Source organism: Pyxicephalus adspersus, chromosome 2 (genome assembly GCF_032062135.1).
Source record: "Pyxicephalus adspersus chromosome 2, UCB_Pads_2.0, whole genome shotgun sequence".
In the NCBI taxonomy this organism is placed as follows: Eukaryota; Metazoa; Chordata; class Amphibia; order Anura; family Pyxicephalidae; genus Pyxicephalus; species Pyxicephalus adspersus.
Genome location: NC_092859.1, coordinates 7943520 through 7965410, shown reverse-complemented (window position 1 = coordinate 7965410; position 21891 = coordinate 7943520). Strand labels below are relative to the sequence as shown.

At 44.1% G+C, this 21891-nt stretch overlaps 1 protein-coding gene and 1 long non-coding RNA gene across 4 annotated transcripts in view; both read right to left on the bottom strand.

Annotated features, from left to right (window-relative positions):
* Positions 1–21573, bottom strand: part of TRAPPC14 (trafficking protein particle complex subunit 14) — a 29785-nt gene extending 8212 nt beyond the window's left edge. The window contains exons 1-10 of one of the 3 annotated variants that reach the window (XM_072399393.1): positions 21177–21570; positions 16292–16387; positions 15774–15903; positions 11514–11600; positions 11300–11420; positions 6150–6297; positions 5531–5613; positions 5281–5450; positions 5058–5212; positions 1444–1640 (exon numbers count right to left, since the gene is read on the bottom strand). In XM_072399393.1, the coding sequence (XP_072255494.1) occupies positions 1444–1640; positions 5058–5212; positions 5281–5450; positions 5531–5613; positions 6150–6297; positions 11300–11420; positions 11514–11600; positions 15774–15903; positions 16292–16387; positions 21177–21527 (1538 nt within the window). In that variant the 5' untranslated portion in view covers positions 21528–21570. The other 2 variants (XM_072399391.1, XM_072399392.1) reach the window with 2 other exon arrangements.
* Positions 8302–11282, bottom strand: LOC140322789 (uncharacterized). Its single transcript, XR_011919249.1, has 2 exons — positions 10842–11282; positions 8302–10791 (listed from the first exon to the last, which is right to left on the bottom strand). It is a non-coding gene; the product is annotated as an uncharacterized lncRNA (long non-coding RNA).
* Positions 21574–21891: the final 318 nt, after the last annotated feature.

Here is a 21891-nt window from a genome sequence, read left to right as displayed (position 1 = left end):
ATGTAACATAGTCTAACTTATCTTATTAAAACATTCTTACTTATTTCATAAACTTTTTGCATATTCTGATTCTCTCCTTTCTTGATGCATTTCGCCCTTTAGCTTCATCAGAAGAAGAGATTGAAATAATGTTCACCAGTTTATTTCTAATTCAGAAAATGCCATTCAAAAGTATTTCAATCAGACCAATGCAATTATGCATAATAGAATAAAGATAGATCACTGATGAGGAACATAAGATCAGTATCACCCTTCCATAACCCTACTCCTGGATTACTGCTCATTCCTTCCCTCGTCCATGTGTCCCTCAAAGAAAAGTAATCCAAGAGTAGGGTTATGTAAGGGTGATACTGATTTCATATCAAAAGGAGAACAATCAAACAAAACCTGTGACAAATGATATATAATCTATATAAATAATAATTGAAGCAGGCAAAAAGCTACGGTTTATCTGCAGTTTCAGAAGAGTATTTCAATGTTAAACATAAGTATTACCCATTCCAGCACATTGTATACATTATAGATCAGCAGTTCCCAGGTAAACCCCTATGGGAACTTGTAATTGATATCTATACAAAAACAACTAGGTGAATTCTATATAAAACATTTCTCAGGCCTGACGAGTTCCGCTGATAGGCTTCTTTAGGGGATGCACTGAGAACGTTACATTATTTTGTAGATAGTGATTTCAAAAGTTCTCCAGGAACCTTAAGGTTTCCTATGGGGCATGAAGTGCTGGCGTGTAAGCAGTAAGTAGGCTTCATGCCCAAAAGGAAACCTTAAGGTATAGTGCCACAGTTACAGGTTATCTATTTACGTTAGGTTAATCCTTAACACTGATGGACCCCACAGGATACTTTTAATATCAGTGTTTTCCCACCATTCTTGGAGAACTTCTTTCTGCTTTAACATGAACCCATAATATAAAGACAAATCCTAAATACAGAACACCTTGGAATGAAATGTGTTAAAACATTAATTGATTTCTGGTAAAAGTTTGATATGAGAAAGTTAGGTTTATTCATCCAATGGGGACATTTGTTTTGCTAACAGTTGTCTAAGAAAGGCTTTGTACTCACTTCCTGTTCTAACTCTGGGAAAGGAAGTAAAGAGAAATCTCCTGAGAGTGATAAAGCAGCAAAAGACTGATTTTAGGAATTCTCTAGTCTATTCAAAAATCATTGCTGCCATGATACAATTTTAAATCCACATTGACTTTCTTGTGGATCCCTAAAACCCCAGGTCCCATTTGCAAACTGATCCTTCGTACCTACCTATGTTGGCCTAAGCCCCCCAACAAGGCCTTTTATTAGTCTATTGCATCTGACTATACTAGACATTTCACCGTCAATTTTGCAGAGGTTGTAATTGTCAATCTGGGCAATGCTTGAAGTGGTTGAAGCCTTGTGTACAGTTTGGGCATGGGATCCCCCAGATTCTTACCGGATCAGCTGACCACGAGGAGGCTGCTGGTGGGAGAAAGACTGGGATCTCCCAAGAGCGCCCCCTTGTTGTTGTCTTTCCAGGTCCCTTAGGGCCGGGCTGCTGGGACTACTCCTTCTTGAAACTGGACGAGCGTCCGGAGGGGCTTGTGACACGCTGGCCGTAAACTGCAGCTTCAGCTTCATATGTTGGCTCAGCTGGAAGGGACAAGAAAAAAAAAAAGAAATTAAAAATTAAGTAATTTGTAGATTTGTGATATAGGAATAAGGAATACAGGGGAGTGTAAATAAAAAGGGGAAGAGTAAAAATATCACAGATCAAAAGTTTACAGGCTGCACTTTGAGGTGTCTTATATATACCTATAGAGGGCGGTGGGGAGCCAGCGGCACCCCTCTGTGCTCTACTCTATAGAAAAGCAAAGCAATTATTCTGTTGTTCATCAATCTGTAGGAAAGTCTTTGACCTCTATTACCCGACGCGTTTGTAGCGTCACATAGACTGCTAGGGATTCCTGCAAGCAATAGGTAAGTTCTGCCTCTTTAAATAGGTAACTACCGACACAAAGGATCTTTTTGCTATTTGTAAGGGGGCATTTTTTCTTACTGACCACCAATATAAGGGGCCATTCTTTCATACCTACCAATGAAATGACCATTCTTTACACGGACCACCAACATAAGGGACATTCTTCCTACTTACCAGAAATGAAAGGGTGCCATTCTTTCTGCTAACTAGGGGAATTCTTCAGTGTGCAATGAAGCTGCCCCTTGTGTAATAACTATTTTTACCATGCAAGCGCTGCTCAGCATTGCTTGCTTGGGATTCCTGGCAATCACGGCTTTCCCTGCGTGTAATAGGAATAAATGAACTCCCACGTGCCTGCACAGAAGTTAGATCATCCCAGCCTGGCCAAAAAGAGATGGCCGAAGATCACAACACAGAAGAGAATAAGGAAGAACATGGCAGCCCCTGCTACAGAACAGGCAAGCATCACTCCATTAACAAGCAGGTGGTTATTGCAGATTGAGGCAGGCGATGTCCCTTCTGCAATAATCCATCTTACCTGCCTGATCGTGGCAGAGACCTGTTAAAGAAGCATGCGCAGCTCGTCAGTGATTATCAGGGAAACCCAGCAATCACGGCTTCCTGTGCCAGGGATGAATAAACTCCCTCTTGCCTGCACAGGAGTTAGATCATACAGGCGCCGACAATCAATGGCCAACGATTGTCAGAAAGAAAAAGAAGAAGAGGCTGTGCCCTATGATAGAATGGGGATACGCAGGTATAGTGCCAATTTAAGCAGGCATACAGGCTAAAAAGAATTAAGTACTAAAGTTTGAATACTGCAAACCAATCATGGGACCAGGTGAAGCGGACGATCAGAACACTCGGTTCCTGACTCTTGGGACCAGTTTGCAGATATTTGGTCATGTGATAAATAGTCAAGAGACAATTTGGAGTAAAGGTATTTGCCAAATTTGATGCCACCTATTGCTTAAAGCAGCAGGATAGGTAATAGTAAAATGTTGCCAATTATTTCCATAACCTTTCAGGGAATGGAGCGTGTGTGTTCACTGGGCAGACATTTTTCATATCAACCATATATTCCATCTTCATCTATTACTATGGAAGAATTGGTGTTGCTGAAAGCCTAATATTCCGGGTTAGAGGTGGTTAATTCCTGTCTGCCCAGGACACTAGATGCCCTTCCTCCATAGACAAAGAGTGAGTCATGAGATAATTGCAGACAATCTCTAGAATAATGAATCGTCTGGGAATATTACAGTACGTCTTACATTTTCATCAAAGCGGAGGACAGGGTCAGACGCTGTACCATGCTAGCACTTATCACTTCACCACACACACAGTCTCCAATAATGACAGGTTATCAGCAGTCCTGGAGGACCACAGGCTGAAGGTCAGACCAAGGGGATTTTGTTTTCTTATCAGCAACAGATAACCTGCTTCCTATCACAGGGGAATTGTTGGGTTTAGCAGAACTAGGCTAGACAAGTGTAAAACAAACACTGCAAAGTTTAAACATTTTATATATAGATTTGTTGTCCAATATTCTCTGTCATGTCTGAGGTATAGGCAGGGACGGAATCTGTCTCTGTGTTAGGCCCATCTTTACCCCTCCTCCATACAATTACTGTCTCCGTACAAATCTTTACCGTCCCTGTTTATTCCCACACCAGCTCTGTTCAACCTTTACCATCCCCTATTCCCCAACAGATTCCCATCTGTCCCCTGAACAAATATATAAAATGAATTCAGAAATGATAAGCAAGTATCTGAAAAACACCAAACTTGCAGTGTTCTCTCCAGACCCTTTTAGCTGGGTGCACCGCCCAGCACTTTTTTTTTAGTAACCATCCGGCTGTTTCTGGAAAAGTTGGGTCACAATACAGTGGCAACGGAAAGTTAAGGCGGAATACAAAGATGATGGAAAAATTAAACTTAGGGGGTAGGCAAAAACACCAAATTCCTCAAATGTTGCTTGTCTACTTTTAACCTCCCGCCCAAAGCACCTCCTTCTCTGAATGGCAGCGCAGAGCCTCCCGGGATATATACATCATGCATTAGGCTCCTAGCTGCTCCTTTTGCGCATGCCTGAGATGCCAAGGGGCATTTTCACACACTGAGGGGAAAAAGATGATGATCTCAGCTCCCTTTTTTTCACCTTTTACAGCGGACTACGTCAACCAATCTCGCACCTACTCAGTGCGAGATCAGATCACCAAAAAATAAAGAAGTACACTGAAGATGGCAAAAAAAAATTCCAGGACAGCGCAGGACCCAATCGAGGAAAGGTCCAGCACAATTGAGGGATCTGCGAGATTAAAGGTAAGTGTGCATTGGGGAGCTTTGTACATATTTTAGATGATTCTCGCCTGAGAAAAGCCCTACTGTTCCTTTCTATATATGTATCTGACAAATATCTGACATGTGTACAGCAGTTCCCCAACATTAAACCTAAACAATTGCTGTGCAGTCCTTTGGATAAAGGGACAGCAGGATGCCGCTTGCTTGTCCCCCCTTCCATAGAACAGTACATTGCTTGTTCGTTTATTTTGTTTACCTGTCACTGGAATCAAATCAGAAAAGATTGTTCCAAGTGCCAATTAAGTGCCAGTTTCTGTGTACAATATTGCCACAAAGTCACTCAAAGTGCCAGGCATAACAAATCAGAATAATAATTAAATTGGTTAAATCAACCCTCCCATAGCGGCCTCTCCCATGTCACCCCTCAATCTGTTTCAAATCCGTCTGGGGTGTTCCCAAGATCCTTCAGTATTGACAGGTGAATATGATCCATAGCTGACCTCCAACTAACACACATTTCACCTGCTATAAGTAGTTTTTTGCATTCTCATGGGCTTGCATTGGAATGCAAAACCCACTTGAAGTAAACAGAAGTCAATCAACACAGTCAGTGTTCTCCCCAACCCCTTTTAGCGGGGTGCACCACCCAGCACATTTCAGGTGGATAGTTACTGAAGAGTTGGGTCACAATACAGGGGCTGGCACCCGCATACAATTTCTTCCCACCCGACTCAAAAAAATTTCAGTGTCAAATCAAACTCATATGATTGCAGTTCCCTGCTCCTCACCTCAAACAAGCCGGCCTTTAATGCCATAAAGGTAACACCGATCGTCACAGAGCTGCCTTTCCGACAGAATCCCAGACTATTTATAGGAGTGTAACACACGATGGCCTCCTGGGCAGCTTGTGTGATACGTCTTTCCTCTTCCGACAAGCACCTACCTGTGAATAATAGACAGTCAATGCTCATTCTCTCATGCTGCTCCTTCTCATCCCCCCTCTCTACTCACCACCTGCTGCTGTGTTGATGTCCGGTGACCATACCAGTCGCACAGCTAGGAAGTCCTGCAGATCGTTCAGCAGGGTGTAAGTAACACGAAACGTAGAGTGCGCCTGAACTGGAGAGTCACAGCGAGCGGTCATGACAAATCGCGGCCTCTCTAGACGAATACTTGGGAGCCTGGAAAGAGAAAAAACATAACAGTGATCGCTATCATAGTCATTGGAGACTTTATTCTATCCAGGGATTTGGTAACTTACTTATAGTGGGTGTAAATTCCAGATGTATATGGCAGTTTGGGGGTTGACCAGTGAACTATAGCAACTAATGGAACCTCCAAACCCTGACAAAAAAAAAATGAGAGAAAACGAGGACACTTAGAAGATATTCACACAAAAAACAGCTTGCTCCTACTTGGTGCTCATTTAAAAGAGCACTCAAATCCCATCTTTTTAAACTCACCTACCCTTCTTCTTCTGTCTCCTAAACCCTCACTACTTCCCACCACTCACCATCTTCCCTCCTATTGTGTGATACTTCCCCCCACCTCCTAGATTGTAAGCTCTTTGGGGCAGGGTCCTCTCTTCCTGTGTCACTGTCTGTATCTGTCTGTTATTTGCACACTTATTTCATGTACAAAGCTGCGTAATAAGTGCACGCTCTATGAATCCTGTTTATTGATAATAATATTAATAGTAATAATAGAGGCTGCTGGTGGTTTTCTCTATACCAGATGAACACTAGAGGGCAGCAGAGTGTCTGCAATGTCAGTTTCCTGCCTGTAAGAATAATAAGGGAAAAAAAAGAGAGTGAAAGCCCCACAAATTAAAAAATCCCATACACAGTTTTCATCATCATCGGTTCTATATTTCTTCTCACCTCTTTGGCATCCTCAGGGGGGCGCTCTCCTGGCTGCAGCTGGAACAGGAAGTTGTGCTCCTCCAGGGAGCAGAGCATACAGGGTAACTGGGAAGAGCAGCTGTGCAGTCGCAGGAATGAGGCCATGCTGACATCTCCTGACTGGTGACTGTGAACAGACAACAAACAAGTCAGATCTTCTGTTCATTCACAAGAAGTCCAGTTACCCATATTGAATTCTTTATGTATGATTATGCAGCGTGAACCAACCCGGGACTGGAAAACCTATGCAATGCTATACTGAAGAGTGTTGGCTACCCAAGTGCCTGGCACTGGAAGGAATCATTCAAACTAGGGAAGGAACGACATAGCTACATAGTAGGGTAAGTTTAATAAAGAAGTCCATCAAGTTCAACCATTAGGGAAATAAAGATATCCCAGATATAAACCCTATGGACATAGTTGGTTCAGAGGAAGGCAAAAAAAAAAAACCGGACAATTTGCTTTAACAGGGAAAACAATTCCTTCCTGATTCTATGAGGCAATCGGATGTTCCCTGGATCAGCAGTCTCTGTTATTTTTACTTTAAATCCTTAATCCCCAGTTACATTCTGTGCTTCTAGAAATCATCCAGCTTTTTCTTAAAGCAATCTATAGTAGTTGCTGAAACTACTTCCTGAGGGAGCCGATTCCACATTTTCACACACCTTACAGTAAAGAATCCCTTCCTTATCCGGAGCTTAAACTTCTTTTCCTCCAGACGCAAAGAGTGCCCCCTTGTGCTTTGTAATGGTCTCAAAGTGAATAATTGGGAAGAGAGTTCTCTATACGGACCATTTATATATTTATACAGGGTGATCATATCCCCCCTTATACGTCTGTTCTCAAGGGAGAATAGATTATGTTCAGCTAATCTCTCCTCATAGCTGAGCTCCTCCATTCCTTTTATTAGTTTAGTTCCCCTTCTCTGCACCCTCTCCAATTCCACAATGTCCTTTATGTGAACTGGTGGCCAAAACTGGACGGCATATTCCAGGTGGGGTGTGACCAATGCTTTGTACAGGGCATTGCAGAATGATTTTTGGTTGCAGGATAACACAGACATTTCTTAGATTGAACCCCATGAAATCTGTGAGATAAATAAATATCTGCCATTTCTATAATAGGAGTACAGCCAGGTTATACAAAGCATTTGCAAAACTTCCTTGAAGCCTTTAAAACAACATTCAACTTCGCTTTGGGGGGGAAGTTAAAAAGTATATTAAAAAGTAGTGACGGTTACCTTAAAGTAACCCCATGTTCACTGGCATGAAAACCGGACGTTTTACTGGTGAAATGCCCTGTGTATCCTAAAAGAAATCAAACTTTTCTATTGTAGCATCCAGACTGACATTACCTTGAGTGTTTCTCAATCAGGATTCCTCCAGAGGTTGCTGGGGGTTCCTTGAGTGACTCCCAGGTCAGTTTAAGTGACACCAATGATCTTTTTGGCTATCTGTAAGGGTGACATTCTCCCCACTGGCCAGCAATGTAAGAGGCATTCTTCCCACTGACCACCACACTATTATACTGTGAGCTGTAGATATAGTCATTATAAAAGGGGTATAAGACTTGAAAGTTATTCAAGGGTTCCCTCATGGTAAAAAGGTTGGGAAAGGCTTTCTAAGCATTCTATTAGCTGAAGGTCAGGCAGATGTTACAATGGCCATCTAATCAGCCTGGATGCCAGTTTTCCTTGTTTGTAAATCGGGGTTGTAAAGGGTGGCACCGTCCAAGCATTGGGAATTGTGGTCACCATGAACTTTAGTTAGTAGAGTACCCATTGACTGGTTGCTGTTATGGATGGTACTACCCCTAACAATTACCATCATCCACAAACAAACATTGCCCATTTTTTAGTGACCTGGTTCTCAGCCAGTTACACAGCAATCAAAATCTTCTCCCCGGCCTCTTTTAGCCGGGCGCACCTCCCAGCATTTTTCAGTAACCCCCCGGCTGTTTTTGGGTGGTTACCGAAACGTTGGGTCTCAATACAGAGGCTGCCACCCACCTATAGCTTCTTCCCACCTGGCTTAAAAACATTTCTGGGCAGATACCCGAAATTAACCAGCGACTATTTGGGCCTTGGCACTCCTTTCATTTACCATTTACAAATAACTAAGATGCTGCTGACTTTTTCTCTTCTTTTTCTTTCTGTCCAAAGTTGCGTGAAAAAAACTCAAAGCAATTCAATTTTGAAATAATTATTAACTTGCTTGCAGCCAAAATATGTTATGCCCATCACTTTATACAGACTCTTTATGGGAGGTTCAACACATGAACACATAATGTCAAATAAATCCAGGAACATACGTAAAGCCATGAATGGGATATGGAGCTCACAATCCAGTTTAATTTGGATTAACACTGAAAACAAATCCACCTGCAGCATGCGATAATGCCAAGATTAACAATGTAACCATCCAAACAGTTCACATTATAATCGTATTAGACGCATCAATAGATAAATTCCATATAGTAGATCAGATTTGTGTTTGAGCACCGTAACGGACTGTTCAAGAATAGATCACAGAGCTGAGCTTTGGAATCATAAATTCCGCTATACTCATACTCCAATGGGTTCACAATACAGAGTTATCCCCAGCCCCTATAACCCGGCTTAAAAATATTTCTCGGGAGAATACTGCATTACTTGCAGGAAAATCCTTTCTATAGCGTGAACATATGTGCATATAATGAGAAATAATGTCTCGTACCACACAGGGAAATCCTGATATCCAGAACTGCTCAGGTCCTGTCCAAGCATTTATACCCTTCTAACGCGCATCTCCTATCCCACACATGGGGATACTTACACTGAAAGGAATATTGATACATTCATTTGGATATCAGTTGTATCTGGCTGTGTATCACTTGGTCCCCCCCAACAGTCACCAGACTATAAACCCACCAAGTGATGGGGGAGAAGTGTGCAAGGTCGGGCCCGGTGCCGGAAGGTTCTGTTGCCTACCACACTTTGTAAGAGGGATGTGACGCACTTGAGGGTTCGTGTAAAAGTCGCTGGTACAATAAAACGACAAAGTTATGACGATTCCATCTCTATTACTAGATCAGAACCTTGGTATCCCGCCAGCAATCTAATGCAAACACATTGCGGTGTTTCTAACCTTCTAGTAATCCAATTTTAGATTCATTGTTGTGACAAGGAATTACCTCACAATACAAGCAGCTGGAGAGGTCTGGGATGGGCGGATGTAAAACTATCCGACTCCTTGTTAAGTGTTTGTAAATACTTTCATGTCCATACAGCAGATTAATGGCTGGGTACGGCCTGTTAGCAGCTCACTTGAAGTTTTCAGCAACGTTACAACATATTTAACATCCCCACATGAGAGCTGGAGGGTTCTTTAAAGGCTTCGACAAAGCTTTGTAAATACTCGCTGTACATTATATTTTTACTTTGGCTGAGCTGACATCAATCGTTCAATCACACGCAAGCCATATAAAAACGACTGGGTGAATTTTTACTTAATTTCGTTCTCTAAGGTAGTGAAAATGTGAGTGAGAAACTTTTCACACCTTGTGTTAAAAAACGCACATTAATTTTGCTCGAAGCACATGCGTTTTTAGTGCGTTTTCATGCATTGTGTTAAAATGTAATGCAATATACGTTGTAGGTGTATTTAGCATGCATTTCCTTCCTGCAGGCACTCGTGGAATAGGGACATGTGACATGGACACCACACCGGTGCTTTCTCAACGTGTTGCCGCTTACTATAATACAACATGAGCTTTTACCAAAATGCAATGAATATGTTCTTTTTTAGAAATGCAACACAATGGGTCTGATTTATGAAAGCTCTCCCAAGGCTGGAGAAGATACACTTTCATCAGTAAAGCTGTGTGATCCAGCTAACTTGGAATGGATTTCTTAAAAGTCATTTGTTAGCAAATTTTTTTAATCCTGGACCAGATTCATTCCAGGTTTGCTGGATCACCCAGGTTCACTGATGAAAGTGTATCCTCCCCAGCCTGGGAGAGCATTAATAAATCAGGCCCAATGGGGACTGGAGAAGATAGACCAGTGTTCTCCTCGGTCCCTTTAGCTGGGCGCACCACCCGCACTTTTCAGTAACCACCCGGCTGTTTTTGGGTGGTTACTGAAGACTTGGTCACAATCCAGTGACTGCCACCCGCACCCAGCTTAAAAAAAATTCTGGGTTGAAAACTGTAGATTAATATGGGAAAATCTAGTTGATCTAGCAAACCTGGAATGGATTTCTTAAAATCATTTGCAATTAGTGGGCAAGTGTTTTCAGTCATAGGCCAAATCCCTTCCAGGTTTGCTGCATCACACATGTTAGTCTATCTTCTCCAGTCTTGCAGAGCTTTATTAAATCGGGTCTGATGCCCTTTATTTCAACACACTAATGCGAAGAGCTTCATTGATTATATTGGTCACAAGGGGTAATGCACTTTTAGAGTGCTGTGCTTCCAAGCCATAACATACAAAGCAAACCACTCTAAAAGTGCATTACCCCTAGTGACCAATATAATCCATGAAGCTCTTCATCCTTATCCATCCTTCCCACCGCTCCTCTTCCTCTGCATCTCTTTGTAGTTCTCTTCATTGGCTTTCATTTCACCTTAGAATCAAATTCATCTCCTGTGTTTTACCTCCAAGCCGCTGTCTTTGCTCCTGCAATGATCTACCAATGACTTACTCACTCATAACCTCATCACATGCACGGCTCCAAGACTTCTCTAGAGCTGCCCCGACTCTCTGGAATGGTCTTCCTCAGCCTATCCATGTTGCTCCTACTTTCTGCACCTTTAAAAGAGCACTCAAAACTCATTTTTTCAATCTCACCTACACGTCTTCTTCTGTCTGTTAAACCCTCACTACTCACACACCATTCCATATCCCCTCCTATTGTGTGATACTTCCCCCACCTCCTAGATTGTAAGCTCATCGGGGCAGGGTCCTCTCCTCTTCCTGTAGCAACCGCTATTTATTGTACAGCACACTCTAATATCTTAGTGCTATATAAACCCTGGTTATTAATAATAATAAAATAATAATCTAGTATAAGCCCAGTCTTGACAGGTTCTCTTTTCATACTGCACTGTGGATTGTGTGGCGAGATCATCTAAACTTATCTCTCTCTTACCAGACATTGTCCACCAGCAGCACGGAACCATCCGGCATGACAGGAAGGTAACTGGCGTTGAAATTGGGGAGTATCCGTACATCCCGAATACAGAGGTCGTCCTGAGAGGAGGTGTTGAGCACTGAGAGAGGAGGGGAAAAAAAGATTGGGGGGAGGGTGAGGGCGGCTGTATCATCTACTCCTGCTCACTGTGCCCTCTTCTCCCAGATCTCACCTTTGAGAGCTGTAAGATGTTTCCCGGACACGTTGAACTGACGGCACCTGAGGGTGGGAGGTGGGAGCACGGTGAGGAGGGTACTCACTGCCAGAGAGAAGAGAGGTCACTCAGAGAGGGGATGGAGAAACTAACGGTTATCAAAGGGAAAAAAGATTAGCGGCAGAGTTAAAGAGAAACTATGGCATTAGGTATACTGGTAAATGTGATCTTTCTATGTATATCCAAGGACCAAAAACTTTTGTTTGTTTTTTGAATAAAGCAAGAAGTAGTAAGAACCTCTCTTAGGTCTTTATCGTGCTCTGCCCCCACTAGAGGGACTGCTCTTCACTTTCTCTCCCAGAGACACAACAGGAAGTGAGAGGATAGCTCACCAATGTGAGGGAAGATGGCAGCGGTCACATGACATTGGAAGATTTCCTCTCTGTCCCTGTTCTCACATTACTCATCACCGTCTTCTTGGTGGCAATGGATAGTTAATCTACCCATTGGGGACAATAATAAAAACCCCGACATAGATTTAATTACTCCCAAGTTCTATGTAAGCCTGTTGCAGACTCAATAATTATTATTACACAGTATTTATATAGCGCCGACATAATATGCAGCGCTGTACAAAGTCCATAGTCATGTATCTAGCTGTCCCTCAAAGGGTCAGACAATGTAATGTCCCTACCATATTCATATGTCATAACACTAGTCTAAGGTCAAGGGGGAAGCCAATTTACCTAACTGCATGTTTTTGGAATGTGGAAGGAAACCAGGGTAACCGGAGGAAACCCACACAAACACGGGGAGAACCTACAAACTCCATGCAGATAAGTGTCCTGACCGAGATTCAAACCTAGCGCTGCAAAGGCCGGAGTACTAACCACTGAGCCACCGGACAGCCCAAAATTCAGGCAATTTGGTACTTCTGGCTGAAGAGGACATGTACAGGTCAGATGATTCTCTCCCAATACGAACGGTCATGCTCGTCTCAAGCGAGAATCTGACACCTGTACCGAGGTCACCTGAAGTCGTTGATGGATCCATGAATGACTGGCAATAAACAACCACAATACACAGTGAAAGGGGGAGAGCACTGCAGGGTGCCGCTCGCTCACTCTCCCCCCTGCACACTCCATAGAGCAGAACAGCGCTATGTTCATTTATCTGTCACTCTTTTGCCGCTGGAAACGATCTTTCATCATAGGCTTCATAGTGTACACACGTTCAAAAATTGTTGTTGGAAAGGATCTTTCACAATCCTTTCCATAGATAAAAGACTAAACGAGCACTGTACATACAGCACCGTTCTGCTTTTTGGAGAGGGGGGGGGGACGACAGCGGCACCCCGCTGCACTCTCCCCCTTCCCCAATCGTCCTTTGTTCATGTATCCACCAAGACAGATCAATGACGGATGTTGGACGAGCGCTGTACACACACCAGATTTTTGTCCGACACTAGCTCTGAGGTGATTATTGGATGAGACGTGTGTAAGTAGCCTTACTGTGCTTGAACATGTGCACGCACCTAAACTAAACGTAGCATGCTTGGTAGGGGGGTGTTTATGTCTACCTAAAGCCAGCACCTTTGATTTCTATTGTGTACACAATCCTTTTATAGGAGGCTGTATAACCATGGTATGAAATCTAGTGATCAATGTACAATAGAGAAAAGTTTTCTTTTTAGGAAGTGAACATAACTTAAGTTCATAATCAGGCCGGTCAGTATTGCATAAAGGAACAAGTGCTATCCCTCCTGCAATAATCCTTCATACCTGCCTGATCTTTCATGATACCTAACAAAAAAAAATCTGAGGGGGCATGCACAAGAAGGCCAAAGATCGTATCCAGGAAGAGAAGAAGGAAGAAGATGAAAGCACCCTGCAATGTAAGGGAGACAGGTGAGTATAGCGGGTTTAATTTCTGTTAATGTTTCAAAAACTTTGTAGCCTGTTTATTCTTTAACAAAGTTTGGAAACATCTAGGTGAATTTACTGGGCTGGATTCACTACCACTGATGGTCAAAAATGACCAGCACATAGAAAGATGGTCATCAGTGTTCTCCCCACCCCTTTTTAGCTGGGCACACCAACCGTCTGTTTTTGGGTGGCAACGGAAAAGTTGGGTCACAATACAGGGGCAGCCTACATCTTTCCACACAACTTAAATTCTGGGGAGAATCAAAGACTGCACAGGGCAATGAAATGTTAGAAATTGGGCTAATATACCATCAATCACTGGTCAAGGAGTAGTGCAGGAAATATTTGATATCGCCTGTGAATAAATGTGATAAAATATAAAAGAGATTTCATACTTATTGAATTCATGCCATAGTTTCCCTTTAACACAGAATTCACTGATCTCCCCCGCATAGAATGACAGGAAATAAAGACGTTAGTAGGTTAGTACAAGACAATTTTATCCAGCTGGGTTCTCCCTATTACAATTACTTTAGGCGTTGTATTGTACACAAGCTATAAAGATTTGTGTATAAAGCAAATTACACAGCAATGCACACAGGACCCTCAGCCCAAGTCTAATGCCTCCAGCACAGATATACACACACAGACATACATTGCAGAACTAAACACAAGCCGAATATTCTACAGATATATTTTTGGAGTATAAGTTACCCAGAAGAAACCCACACCAATACATGGAAGGCAGAAATTGAATCCAGCACCTTATTCTGAAAGATTACAGTCCCAGCCAAAGCCTGCGCTCCCTTATCACCACACATATATGGGATTGGTTTCACCATCATACAGCATACATAAAAGCTTAAGTCAAACCAAGCACAAGATGAAGAAATAGTCACCTTCAGGTAAAATGACATGGCAGAGTGATCCATTGATCTGGAGGTATAGGCAGCTGAATATGCAAATCCGACTTTTTCTAGAACTTTCCCACATTCCCTCCTCATCCTATTGTTTCCTACTGGACTTGTCAATAAAATAAAAAAAATCCCACTTACCTTTACTTTGACAGAGCCCCTGATCACTCCACAACCTTTGGCATTTTTTTTAATTGCGGGAAAAGCCCGTTCAGAAGCCCAAGATGAGCCATGTGCAGAAGGAGGAGCCTGGCGCTTCCTGGGATACGTGACATAGGTATCCCAGAAGGCTCTGGGCTCCCATTTAATTTTTACTGCTGAGGGGAAGAGGCCATCACTTTTGTTAAAAGCGGAACTGAAGTCAAAATAAAAAAATCATACTTACCTTTAATCCCGCAGATCCGCCGATCCAACAGGAGGTTCCGTCCATCAAGTCCTGTGTCGTCCCCGTATCCTTCTTCGCCGGGCTTCTTTACTCTTCTTCCGGGCTCTTCTTGGTACGTCACCCAATCTCGCAGTGAGCAGGATCAAGTGAAGATTTTTCTCTCATTACAGAAAAGGGTGTGCGTAAGAATGCTTATTGCATATGGAGAAAGAGCAGCCAGAGCCTCCCGGGGTGCGTGATGTAGGTATACCGGGAGGTTTTGCACTTGCATTTGATCTTGATCACTACGGAAAGTGAAGGCCCTGTGTTGCACTTAAAATTAAATAAAAAAAATTTTTTCTTTATATAAAAGGGTTGTCTACCCTGTTATGTAAAGTAAAAATTTTTAGTTGAGGTCCACTTTAAAAAAAATCTATTAAAAAAAAAAAACACATTTTGCTTCATATAAAAAAGTTTTGCACACTTTTATATAAACTAAAAATTGTGGAGGTCCACTTGAAGTGAGTGCCAGGGAATAAATGTCCACTAACAGCAAACGAGAGAAGAGTAATATTAATAATGATAATTATGAATACCTTACCTACCTCACTTTTAATTATGAGAACCTTACCTACTCCCCACCCCTTGTCCGGGGTGTTAAATTTCACTTTATGAATAAGAAATCTTCCTTAAATTCTGCTCAGAACATGGCAATGAAATGGAAAAAGATTTCTCTATAATAAAATCCTTGGCCCAGGCAATAGAAGAGCTATTTACTCCCAGTCTTTTGCTTCCAGTCACAGCTTTATTGGCAGGGTCACTTCTTTATGAGACTTTATGAGACTCAACACCTACTATGAAAGCCTAAAGAAAGGGGTGAGGCCAAGCTCTTCATAATCTCTTTGTATATCAATTCAGTTGCCCAATTCTCTAGATGTAATGATGTTCTGCCATGTCATTTTCGCAAATGGTGACTTCTGATTCTGCATTTGGTTTGGTTTCCGAGTTCATTATGCCTAAATGAGTGAAAATTGCCCCAGGTCTGATTCTCCTGTATACGTATTCTGTAGATCACCTTGAGCCTTAAATGTGGCTTGTTCTTCTCGGAAAATTTGACCTGGGTTAGAATTGAGCAGAAGGGAGCGATAGCCAAGAGCTTTGACCCGCGGCTGTTCTGTGTCCCGCTTCCAGACCGTCACTACAATCTGAGAGAGAAAGAAAAGTAATATTACCACGTTATCAAGAATCTTGTCTATCTGTCACAGTCCCGCATGCATTCTGCTTTATTATCATCCTCAATGGCAACCCCAACTCGGTGTAAATGCTCACCACTCATGTGGCCCTCCAGCTAATAGAAACAAATATCAGTTAAGTATTTACACTTCTAATATCTGTGACCTGGAAAAATGTTTTGAGATTGTTGGAGGACACCAGAGCCCTTAGAGGAAATAAGGACTTCATTTCTACAATTTCAAAGTGCTAACCATGTTTATACCTTCTACATTTGCAGGATTTTGTAATGATTCTGTACTGGTAATACAGAACGGACAATGGAGAGAAGTCATAGGAGACGTCAGCAGCTGCAAGACTTACCTTTGCTTTAACTGTTGTGGGTGGCAGACGATCTAAAGACACAGAGAGGGGAAATATAACCTCATCGCTGGACACAACCGGATCTGTAACAGGAGTCTGCAAAGAGAGAAAAAGATCATTGGAGCAAAGAAATACATGGACAGAGTTCTCCCCAACAATTATTAGCTGGGCAACCCGGCACTTTTCAGTAACCACCCGGCTGTTTTTGAGTGGTCACTGAAGAATTGTGTAACAATACAGGGGCTACCACCTTCCTACAGCTTCTTCCCACCTGGCTTAACAAAAGTTTCTGGGTTGAACACTGAATTATGACAAGGAGACATTGACTTGTATGAGTGGAGTAACAGGTATGGGAAGAGAGACAGCGGCGATGGTGGGTTAGGGTAGGGGGCAACAGGACAGCGGCGATGGTGGGTTGGGGGGCAACAGGACAGCGGCGATGGTGGTTTGGGGGGCAACAGGACAGCGGCGATGGTGGGTTGGGGGGCAACAGGACAGCGGCGATGGTGGGTTGGGGGGCAACAGGACAGCGGCGATGGTGGGTTGGGGGGGGGACAGGAGAGCGGCGATGGTGGGTTGAGGGGGAACAGGACAGCGGCGATGGGGGACCCACCTACACCACCTGGCCTAAAAAAGTTTCTGGATTGAACACTGCATGGATATAAAAAGCTCAGAATCCCAGAGGAACCATCACTGGATGTGCTTGGTATACGTTGTAGATAACCGTCTCTCTGCTGGATTATCATTATAATTAATATTATTATTATTATTATTAATAAACAGTATTTATATAGTACCAACATATTACGCAGCGCTGTACATTAAATAGGGGTTGCAAATGACAGATACAGACAGTGACACAGGAGGAGGAGACGACCCGAAGAGCTTACAATCTAGAAGGTGGGGGAGATATCACAGAAATAGTTCACATTTCTTCCATTATCGGGTCTGAAGGGGTTACTATAAGTAGGTGTTGGTAATACAGGACAGACAGCGGACACGGTGTTCATGATAATACACAAGGCTGCATTGCGGGCCGATAACACAGCTGCAGGGAAAATGTACATGGGATTGGTGACAGAAGACAAGCCGGGGTAAAGGAAAAGCACACAAAGCAAAACATAAGTTGAGAGTAGATGTTAATTATTCATCAGGAGATGGAAAAGTAAAACTAAATGGAGGGACCAGAAGAAAGACTCAAGGTATGAAAGTCATCAGCAATATGACAGAAACATTTCTGCAATTCTATTGTCAGTTCTGATGACTGCATATAGTCCAGAAATTACACTGCGCACTGCAGAACAATCCCAACAAATCTGCTGGCCGGAGCCTCCTGAACATATGCAAACAGCAACTTGTATGTCGGATAATCACATAATTAGATGGGTTGGAAAGAGACAAAAAAAAAAGCCCATAAAGTTCAACCACCAGGGAAATAAACATATCCCGGATAAAACCCTAAAGACCTAGCTGATGAAGGTAAAAAGAAGGCAAAGTCCCTGCTTCAATTTGCTCCAACAGGGAAAAATTCCTTGCTGATATTGCGGCAATGTTCCCTGAATCAGCAGAAAGTAACGGGCGATGTTCCTTCTGCAATAAGCATTCTTGCACATGCGCAGCTCACCAGGATACCCGGCACATGCCAGCCTTACCTGCCAGTGCCGGGACTCAATGTCATCCCAGCCAATAAAGATGGCGGAGAACGGAATGAGGAACATGGCGGCGCCCGTGACAGGTGCGCATACCAAGAAATGGAGAACCTAAAGCTAAATAGATACATCGGATGATTCTTGCCTGTGACAAACAGACGTGCTGGTCTCTGATATATGAACAGCAATCCCCCAACGTCATCAATTCACCATGACGGATGTGTGAAGTGCGCTTGTTCGTTCATCCAACAAGAATCATCTGACGTCTGTACAGGGCTTCAGGGTGGTGCTGTAGTTTGCCCAGGAATTGGTATGGGATGACAGCTCAGGTTGTCAGCTAAGATGCATTGAAAAAGAGTTTGCCTCCTTTTTCTATGAAAAAATAAGAAGCCTGGAGCAATTAGGGTAAGTGACAGAATCATTGGCTAGTACCCCCCCCCCTCTAAATCCACCTATCTCTTTGCAGCATGAGAGAGCATATGATTACCTAGAGTAGGGTTCCTCAGCAAGAGGTTGCTGGGGGCTCCTGGAGCAATGAGCAGTTTGCACCTCTCAGGTCAGTTTAGGTGACACCAATGATCTATTTGGCTATCTGTAAGGGTGACATTCTTCGCACTGGCCAGCAATGTAAGAGGCATTGTTCCTACTGACCACCACACTAATGTAAAGTGATCTGTGGATATAATAATTAAAGCCGGGGTTCCATGAAGACCGGAAAGTTATTCATTCTCCATGGTAAGAAGACCAATATTCACCAATAATCACTGTTCCAGGGTGCAATATTTACTCCCTGAGCAGCCAATCAATGAGTAGGAGGATGACCTTGTCTACCCTATGTATGCTCCAACCCATCGGATTTATTTGACTCTCAGCTCTGTCAGAGGAAAGTGGCAGCAGGAGAGTGAAGGAGTAACAACCTCTTAAAATGGAATTTTAGGCCACCATTCTACACAATTTACCCCACAGGAGGTTGACATGGGAAAAAATAGTAATTTACAAATAATAAGCTGAGCGGTGTTGGCTTCATACGTATAACCCATAAACATCTTTGCTGCAAGCGCATGACTTCACAAACCACAGAATTACTTGAATGGAGTCCAGCTGCGTGCAATTAACATTTTGCATGATCACAAAGAAAACACAGCGCAGTATCTCACCGCAAATATTTCTTTTCCTGTCCCCTGAGATTGTTAGAGAGAATACATCATAAAGGAAAGAAAAGAAAACCAATCCTGGGACAAAAAAAACAAATATCCCCCAGACCGCCGTTTGAAGTGTCCCAGCCTCCAAAGATATAAACTGCGAGCCTGATTTGTCAACGCTCTCCAAGACAGGAGAAGATTTTCATGGGAAAACCCGGGCGATGCAGCAATCCTGAAATATATTTGGTCCAGGATAGAAAAAAATTGCCAACTAAATTATATTTTAATAAATCCATTCCAAGTTTGCTGGATCTCCCAGGTTCTCCCATGAATAATCTTCCCCAGTCTTGGAGAGCTTTGATAAATCAGGCCCAATGTGTTCTTTCATATTCTTCCTCTTGACCTATGTTACCCCAAATTATGTTGCACAAGGCGACTAAAGGGTGCTCTTCTGGATTTACAAAGTTTGACTTTTCTCCAAAACTCAGTAACAAGGTTTTCTTTAGCATTGAACTCCCATCCTTGGCTCCTGACATGTAACTTATACTGACACGGGAAAAGGTGGCTTCACCATGATGTGTAAGGTATGATGAGGGAGTCTCAAGGGGGCAATCCCTGGGCCAGGCCCGAGCATTTGGCCTTTTTAACATGGGGGAAGCCTTGGAATAACTTTCAGGTGTTCAGGGAACCCCGGCTATAATTTCTAAATCCACAGCTCACAGTATATTAGTGGGAAGAATTCCTCTTACATTGCTGGCCATTGGGAAGAATATCATCCTTACAGAGAGCTAAAAACAATTGCCCCTGGGGGAATACTTCTGTACTCAGCAGAAAACCCAGTGCTAGAATTATCTCAGCTGGATAGTAGCCAGAGGCCAGGAAAACCAAACCTATCCCAGCTTACAGAACTCCCCTGAACGGGGTGCGTGCTGTACGGGAATCCAATGACAGTCATCTGATCCCAAAAATCTGCAGGTCTGGAATGTTTCATTATTAGGTGACCTACAGCCAGAGGAATACTACAGAGGCCTTCAATGGATGATGTGTGTTTGTACTGACAGATTTCCCAATTGTATTCCTATGAAATGGTATGATGAGGCTGTAAGGTGTACATAGGAACATGAGTGTGACATGTACAACGTGCGACATGTACGGGGAGGGTGACAGGTACAACATGCGACATGTACTGGGGGGGTGACGGTACAACGTGCGACATGTACTGGGAGGGTGACGGGTACGACGTGTGACATGTACGGGGAGGGTGACGGGTACAACGTGTGACATGTACGGGGAGGGTGACGGGTACAACGTGCAACATGTACTGGGGGGGTGACAGTACAACGTGCGACATGTACTGGAAGGGTGACGGGTACGACGTGTGACATGTACGGGGAGGGTGACGGGTACGACGTGTGACATGTACGGGGAGGGTGACGGGTACAACGTGCGACATGTACGGGGAGGGTGACAGGTACGACATGTACTAGGAGGGTGACGGGTACGAAGTGTGACATGTACTGGGAGGGTGACGGGTACCACGTGTGACATGTACGGGGAGGGTGACAGGTACCACGTGTGACATGTACGGGGAGGGTGACGGGTACCACGTGTGACATGTACGGGGAGGGTGACGGGTACGACGTGTGACATGTACGGGGAGGGTGACGGGTACGACGTGTGACGGGTACGAAGTGTGACATGTACTGGGAGGGTGACAGGTACAACGTGCGACATGTACTGGGAGGGTGACGGGTACCACGTGTGACATGTACGGGGAGGGTGACGGGTACGAAGTGTGACATGTACTGGGAGGGTGACAGGTACAACGTGCGACATGTACTGGGAGGGTGACAGGTACGACATGTACTAGGAGGGCGACGGGTACGACGTGTGACATTAACGGGGAGGGTGACGGTAGTGACAAGGACACGCTACCCTATACACGGGGACACGAAGATACTGACATATACAAGGGAGCCACAGGTGAATGGAGGTGACAGGAGAAATGGGGAATTCCTATGGACTGTGTAGGATGACAGGTCCTCTTGCTCTATGGGGGAGGGGTATATTAGGATGACAGGTCCTCTTGCTCACCCCGCCATGGTCTGCCATTGGCTGTTGCTGGCTGAGGATGGCCCGGCACGCCCGGTAGGTCCCCGCAGAGTCCCCTCCATCCTCCTCATCGTCCTCTAGCTCTTCCTCCCCCGGGCACACACTGGCCAGTGCGGAGAGTGAGGCGGCCAGGGGCGCCCAGGATGTGAAGGCCTCGCTCCCCGGGCTGTCCTGGGCGGCCTCCCCTCTCAGGCGCAGTACGAGCAGGAATCGCAGCGTCTCGCCCAGGTACAGGTGGTTCCGGCGGGGTAGGGAGCGGTAACGGCCCGGTAGGTCTGAGGGGAGCAGCGGACAGGCCGGGAAGATCATGGAGTAATCGCACTGCGACTCCATGATGAGATCCCCCGGCCAGGCCAGAGCGAGCGAGCGCCGAGTCAAGGAGTGTCACCCGGCAACAGACCAGAGCGGAGGAGCGCCGATACAGGCAGAGTACAGAGCGAGGGACCGTCACCCGGCAACTGCAGCGGAAGCTGGGTATCCTAGCAACTAGCTCTGACTGATGCTCTGTGTTTGTAACCTAGCAACAAGACCCTGCACCAACAACTATCCCTAATTGATATCCGGGTGTCCTAGAGACAGGAGGACCTAGCAACAAGGCATCCTTTGAGTAAAGGACCAGAAACTTGAGAAAAAGTAGCCCATGTTAAGAAATTACTAATAAGGGAACATATAATAGGAGCTTATGTTAAAAAACATG